The sequence below is a fragment of the Bactrocera latifrons genome, unplaced genomic scaffold, assembly GCF_001853355.1.
Source record: "Bactrocera latifrons isolate USDA-ARS-PBARC rearing strain unplaced genomic scaffold, ASM185335v1 scaffold_193, whole genome shotgun sequence".
Lineage (NCBI taxonomy): Eukaryota > Metazoa > Arthropoda > Insecta > Diptera > Tephritidae > Bactrocera > Bactrocera latifrons.
Window position 1 is genome coordinate 582,127 of NW_017535441.1, and position 7,789 is coordinate 589,915.

The window sequence follows — 7,789 nt, forward strand, 5'->3', positions numbered from 1 at the left end:
TTTTTATAGAAAATTTAACATAGAGGTTTTTAAAATTACTAAAGAGTTTTAAATTTTCATTTGTGGATTGATATATTTTTTTATCGTTTTATAAGTTTATGGAAAGAGTTCACTCTACTACCAAATAAATTATTAAATATTTTTGCAAACTTTTAAATATAATTTTTGAAATTATCAATCAATATTTTGATGTACAAACTCAATTGAAACATACTTTTAATAAATATTCATGAGTTAAGACAGTTGTTAGGAATATTATATTCACCAAACAAAAACAAAACATTTTTGTTGTTTACCGCTAAATTTAATAAACGAAAAAAACCTAACAAAAATAGAAATACAATTTATAAAATCACAAAGCAACAGACATTTACCGTCTCTTTTCTCTTATCTTCTCTCTCTCTTTCATGCACTTGCAACCGCGCAGTATTAGTATATAAAAATCAAACAAAATGTGTGACGACGAAGTTGCTGCTCTGGTTGTTGACAATGGCTCCGGCATGTGCAAGGCCGGTTTCGCCGGTGATGATGCGCCCCGTGCTGTCTTCCCCTCAATTGTGGGTCGCCCACGTCATCAGGGTGTGATGGTCGGTATGGGTCAAAAGGACTCATATGTCGGTGATGAGGCTCAATCCAAGAGAGGTATCCTCACATTGAAATACCCCATTGAGCACGGTATTATCACCAACTGGGATGATATGGAGAAAATCTGGCATCACACTTTCTACAATGAGTTGCGTGTCGCACCTGAAGAGCACCCAGTATTGCTCACCGAAGCACCATTGAATCCAAAAGCCAATCGTGAGAAGATGACTCAAATCATGTTTGAAACCTTCAACACACCCGCCATGTATGTCGCCATCCAGGCCGTACTCTCCCTCTACGCTTCCGGTCGTACCACTGGTATCGTATTGGACTCTGGTGATGGTGTCTCACACACCGTACCCATCTATGAAGGTTATGCTCTGCCCCATGCCATTCTCCGTTTGGATTTGGCCGGTCGCGATTTGACTGATTACCTTATGAAGATTTTGACTGAGCGCGGATACTCGTTCACCACCACAGCTGAGCGTGAAATTGTACGTGACATTAAGGAGAAATTGTGCTATGTTGCATTGGACTTCGAGCAAGAAATGGCTACTGCCGCTGCCTCCACCTCATTGGAGAAATCCTATGAATTGCCTGATGGTCAAGTGATCACCATTGGTAATGAACGTTTCCGCTGCCCCGAATCACTCTTCCAACCCTCTTTCTTGGGTATGGAATCGAGCGGTATCCATGAGACTGTCTACAATTCGATCATGAAGTGCGATGTTGATATCCGTAAGGACTTGTATGCCAACATTGTCATGTCTGGTGGTACCACCATGTACCCTGGTATTGCCGATCGTATGCAAAAGGAAATCACTGCCTTGGCGCCATCCACCATCAAGATCAAGATCATTGCCCCACCAGAGCGTAAATACTCCGTATGGATTGGTGGTTCCATCTTGGCCTCACTCTCCACCTTCCAACAGATGTGGATCTCGAAACAGGAATACGATGAATCCGGCCCAGGCATTGTCCACCGCAAATGCTTCTAAACGCTCAATGAGAAACAGAAAACTGAGGGCTTTTACGCTCCAAACCTCCCCCTTTGCTATGTATTGTATTTGTTTTATTTTAATACTTTATTTTAAAATTAATTATGTATGTAAATATTTTTATAAGAACAAAAATGTAGCAAGAACAACGGCACTAGATATACCAAAGAAAACGTTGTTAACGCAAATGATGATAAAGTCGATGATAGGAATTTGAAAATTGAAAAGAATAATGAATAATGGATAAAACGATTATATGCGAGAGAGCAATCATAAAGAGAAAAAACACTGCATTAAAAATCCCATGAAAAGAAATAAACAAATTATTGAAAAATATACTATATACACCTACAATTTTATTGAAATCTACAAAAACATTAATATCTGCTTTTTTATTGCCCTCAACTCACGAGTATACGAGTACACATACATTTTTGTGTATCCATAAATCATCTGGACATCTCCATTAAGCGCGCATTCCGCTACACCCCACACCGGGTAACGTCATTGCTGCCCGACTATTAGTCCATTAGTGGACTAAAAATAGCGGCGCGGCGCTGCAAACGGCCGCATGCAACAAATCAAAATGCAGATCTCCTGCTACATTTCCATTTCGGGCGCTATTCCTTTGCACTTGACTCGCTGGCGTTTTATATATTTAGACACCTGCACACAGGCAGCCGCGAGCGTCGATCGCTGTGGTGTTGGGTGCTCGCGTACTGAGCAACCCACCACACTAAGTTTCTTCCAAATAAAGCCAGCAGTGTGCTGGGTGAATCACCCTTCTACGCGATGGTTTTGTTAATCTTCGTGTACGCAGTCCGACGGCATGTTCACCCACGATGCGCGCCGGATATATTTCGTTGTCTGCCACAAACACACAAGTGCACACACAGAAACGACTACATAAATATAAAAATATGCTTGACGTTTCTAAAAATATGCCATCAATATGTTTGCTTGCTGTCATAAATATACAGTTATAGTGTTGTGTTTGTTGTTTGGTTTCGTAGCACGCACATCTTTCAAAATTTCTTTTCCATTTTTGGCCGCGCGCAGATAAATTAATGACGGCATGTACACGAATGCATGAACTTAAATGTATATTTGTATGTATGTGTACACATTGAATGATGGTTTTGAAAGCGTAATTGTTTATGACTTTTCCTCAACGCTAAGGCTTTGATGTATTTACCGTTAGCTTCGTCCTAAAATCTGGTGTTTTTATTTTCTGTTGAAGGTAAGTAACAGTGTAGATTCAATTAATTGAAAAAAGTTGCATATTATTCAATCCTCAGAAGAGTTGTTAAAGTCAATTTCCGGAATAGTCTTCAATGCGACAATGCGATTCGCTTTTAATGGCTTCAATAGACTCAGAATGGTTTCCTCGCAGCGGTCGTTTGAATTGCTGAACACCCAGACGTTACACGCAGCTGACTTAGACGAATGCGTTGATTGCGGTAAGATATTGGCGAAAAACGCACAAAGTATGCATTAGGTTGTCAAAAAAGTCTTGCGGTATTTTCGCTAGTTGGCGCTGAGAGCGCGTAGTTCTAGTTTTATTCCCGCGCTAACACGTGTTTGATTGCTTGTCGTTTCTTTTAAGTCGTTCGTGAGTTATAGCGTCGCAAACATGGAGCAAAATAAAGAGAAAATACGGCATATTTTACAGTACTTCTACGATAAAGGCAAAAATGCATCTCAAGCCGCCAATAAAATTTGTGCGGTTTATGGACCCGATACAGTTTCCATTTCCACCGCACAACGATGGTTTCAACGTTTTTGTTCTGGTGTAGAGGTGGTCAAAGATGCGCCCCGCTCCGGAAGGCCTGTCGTCGAAAAATGCGATAAAATCGCTGAATTGATCGAAAGAGACCGGCATAGTAGCAGCCGTAGCATCGGTCAAGAGCTGGGCATGAGTCATCAAAATAATAATAATTTTTAGTAATAATTTTTTGGTTTCGAGTGGGATTAGTGGCACATGCAAGGAGATGACCAATGTCATGCGGAGACTCATTACATACAGGACATATATTGGAAATGTCGGGGTCTATGCTGGATAAGTAGGTGTTTAACCTGCTACAGTATCCAGAACGAAGCTACACAAGAGTCACTCTCGTTTCTCACGGCAAATCGAGCTCTTCGTCTGCAATGGATGATGGTTTGACTACGAGTACTCCACTCACTGAAAGAGAGTCGGAGAAGGTGTTGATGGCTCCACTGTGAAGGACGGTCAATACTTGTCGGAAGTTTCTTGAGCCCGAAGTTTGGTCAGCGTAATGTCTGATATCGTCGACGTAGTGGAGGAATGATGTTCTTATAAGGCGGCGACGGTCCAAGCAGGAGACTGCAAGGATAATTTCTGAGAAGTCTATTATGTTCCTTAACTGAGAGCATAGGAGCCTCACTATGCAGGTGTTTGATAGGAGATATCAAGAGGCATTCTGTCGTAGTCCGGAGTGCAGCGTTCTGACAAGTTAAGGATCGGTAGGTCAATTGCTTTGTATGTTGCCAACAACGTTTCTTTATCCTTTCCCCATGTACTGCCGACTAACGACTTGAGGATTTTTTTGCGGCTCTGTACTTTGGCGATAATCGCGGCCGTTTGAGAAGTGAAGGAGCACAGTCTTTGAAAGTCATAAGAAAAACAATTCCCACGATCTACATTTTCGGAATTGACATAGATTTTATCCGGTCAAGGGCCGTTTAGATAGGTAAGTCTTAAAACAAAATCTTCCTCACCGCCGGTCAACTTTTTTGGCAGTCGTCCTGGAGATCGGCTGCGGGATCAAAGAAATTCAGCATATTTCAAAATGAATCGTGATTATAAAGAAGTATTAAATTCTTTAAATATACAGTATGTTCATCAAGAAGCAATCGGCTTTTTTGCATGAAATAATTTGAAACCGAAGTAGGACTTGATTTTTAAAAAACTTGATTTTATTGCAATTGCAGAAACAGTCAAAGACTTAATAATAAATTGAGTTCTGCATTTCTTAGTTTCCATCCAATAGGCTCCAAGATGTCCCACTGAGTGCTGCAAAGTACTAAAAAAATCGAAGACATTTGTGTAACATTATGTTGAATAATTTCGTAATGCCACTCTTAAAGACTTAAAAAGTGGACAGTCGATTTTCAGTAGCTTCACAATCATTCGTCATAGACATAAACATGCAGTAAATAGAACTTGCTGCCTCCTGGTATCCAAGATAGAATCGAGTAATCAAAAAAATATTAAAAAATTAAAAAAAAAACACAACAATCAGAAATATTTTTCCATATATGTATTTGTATATTTTATTAAAAAATATATTTTTTAACAATAAAATCTATATATCAGTAAAAGCTAAACTAAATGTACATAAGTAAATATTGTATATGTATTTAAAAATATTTTATATTAGATATTGTATATATGCATATAAATATATTGAAGTATATATAGAGTATATAATGGGTAAAAGAATACAACGTATGTATTGTCTTTTAATTGGAATTAATAAAATATTATTAGGTATTGCGATATTTAATTAATGGTAATTGCGACCATGGAAAGAGGATGTTGCTATTATAAAATAATACTCACAGTATTTATATGTATGTATGTATGTATGTAGTTAATTTAATGCCAGCTAAGTAGTAGTTAAGATTAAGGTTTCAGGTTGAGGTTTGTGGCTCTTACAGAAATATGCTATTTAGAGTTATTTGTGTTGATTGTGAGGAATATGGATATTCTAATTTATATTTTATAATGTTTGGGCAGTAACAATGCAGGAGAATAAAAAAGTAAACATTTTTAAGTATAAAATTAAACTTTTACCAGAGGCAGCCAATGAAAATTTTTANTAAAAAATAAACTGCAATAATTTTACTATAATGGACTCGATTCTAAGAAAAGTTTTTTTTCATTTTCAAGGCACTAAAATAAAAAAAAATCATTTACCAGTGCTTTGGCTTAAATATAATTAACCAATTAACCGTTGCACTAATTTTTGTTCGTTTATTATAGAAACATATCTCAAATTCGCATTACTAATTACTTAATTTGCCAACTATGCGCCTTGTCATATCAAAATACCTTACTCCACGCCAATTATATAAATACCGATAATCAATTTATGATTTATTATGTGTAAAAAAGTAGCAATGTGTGCTATTTATGCTTTAAAAAAATGTGTAATGACCGCTTTTGGCAAGTGTCAACTCAACTTGTTAACGCACACACACAAATATTTGTGCGCGAAATTGATTAATAGCGTTTACAAGCGAGTGCACGCTTCAAATTGATTTATGTAACACATACGCACACACTACACTGTTGCATTATTAACTCATGCTCAATAACTCATAAAGAATGCAATATGAAATTAAAGGGGTGTCATTTGAGACACCTCATTGACATAACAGTAAACCACAAACCTCGCTTAAGTTCAAATGCCATACGCGGCTCTAAGTAGAAATACTATAAACACTTACTTTCATTTGGACATGTGTTGATGGGATCTTCAAAATGCTTTTCAGGCGGGCACTTATGCGCAACAATTGCTTTAACTTTAGTAATATTGGAACTCTATATGTATATATGTATTTATGTAGTACAATAAGGCACAAACATTCGTTTCGTTTTTTATCATTGCTCAGTTGTTGATAGTTTTAAAAGTTTTTATACACATATATAATAAATATGTGTGTGTTAGTGATTCTTACATACGTTTACAATTCTTATTCTTTGAGGAAACTTAAGTACATAATAAGCTGCGCATAGTCTCTACACATTTACATATTTTAATTAAGCCAAAGTTTTGTATATGTTTGCGTGTGTATATAAGTATAAATGGTAAAATGGAATTCTGTATTAAGTACGCATGAAAGCATTCTGCTAGCAATGGAAAATTCGTTTAACGTAATTAAAATGCTATGCCGCAATAAATAGGTAGGCCAGAAATCTAAGTAGCGGAGGCATAAGCGTTCATGTTGATTTAGTAGAAAACGTTTCAGTTCTATAAACTAGAAACGCGTTAGCTGCAATTAGAACAAGAAACACGTTTGCTTTGATTGACCAAAGCGTATTATAGCTCACAAATAAAAACAGTTTTCCATACAAGAAGTTGATTTTGAACGGTGAATTTGTATGACAGCTATAGGATATAGTGATCTGGTATGAACAATATGTTCGGATATCGTTGCATTGTCTTAGATAATAGCCCATGCCAAATTTGGGGACTATATGTAGTCAAATAAAAAAATTTTCCATATAAGAATCTGATTTGAAACGATCACTTTATACGACAGCTATATGATATAGTGATCTGATATGAACAATATGTTCGCAGATCGTTGCACTGTTGTAGACAATTCTCAAATAGGAAAGTTTTCCACTTAAGGATCAGATTTGGAGCGATTAGTTTTATGGCAGTTATAGGATATTGTGGTCCGATGCCAACAAATGAGCAACTTATCGGTCAAAAAAGGACAAGTGTAAAATTTCAAATCGATATTTCAAACCTGAGGGACCAGTTGACATATGTATATGTATATGGATAGATAGGCGGACATGGCAGAATCGGCTCAGCTCGACATGCTAATCATAATATATCGTTTTCTGCTGCGTGTTACAAACTTCCTGACAAACTTTACATACCCGGTTCAATATTTTTTTCTGCCTAAATAAATTTGCTTAAAAAATGTTCATGCAGTTTTCAAAACTTTACAAGTTGAGCCCTTATGCCATCTTGCTACATAATAAATTTCTACTTGCGCTTAAAACTTTTCTAATTTCTGGAATGCTTTTTTAAATATATTACTTCATGGAATCGTCTTTTTTTAATATAATCGGCACTTACGTCATGCACAAATGCATTGACATGTTCCTTTAAAATTTCAATAAATAAATTTCTAACATTTTTGTATAAATTAAGGCCACTTAACGGTCGCACTCTCTAAACTGTTGTCTAACTAATTTAATTATCGGAAAATTGAGCACTTACAATTGCGTTGTTATAACGGATTTTCGTATAATAGTTGGTTCTTTGCCTTTAGGCGCTGAAACCACTTCGGATGAAACCAGCCAAGGTGACACCATGTCGTTGTTGTTCGGAATATGAGTGACGGAATGATTATTTTGATGCTGTAGAAAGAAAAAAAAAGTTAGTTAATAACATAACCTCGCATAACATAAGGAGAAGCATAAAAATATGAAAATTACA

General features: G+C 36.6%; 2 protein-coding genes across 4 annotated transcripts in view; one reads left to right on the plus strand and one right to left on the minus strand.

The window, feature by feature from the left end:
- Positions 1–1,661, plus strand: part of LOC108967643 (actin-3, muscle-specific) — a 3,079-nt gene extending 1,418 nt beyond the window's left edge. The window contains exon 2 of the mRNA XM_018931196.1: positions 428–1,661. Within this exon, the coding sequence (XP_018786741.1) occupies positions 453–1,583 (1,131 nt within the window). The 5' untranslated portion in view covers positions 428–452 and the 3' untranslated portion in view covers positions 1,584–1,661. The remainder of the gene's footprint in view (positions 1–427) is intronic.
- Positions 1,662–5,751: 4,090 nt separating this feature from the next.
- Positions 5,752–7,789, minus strand: part of LOC108967649 (band 4.1-like protein 4B) — a 7,564-nt gene continuing 5,526 nt past the window's right edge. For all 3 annotated transcript variants that reach the window (XM_018931211.1, XM_018931212.1, XM_018931210.1), the window contains one exon: positions 5,752–7,710. In XM_018931211.1, the coding sequence (XP_018786756.1) occupies positions 7,567–7,710 (144 nt within the window). In that variant the 3' untranslated portion in view covers positions 5,752–7,566. The remainder of the gene's footprint in view (positions 7,711–7,789) is intronic.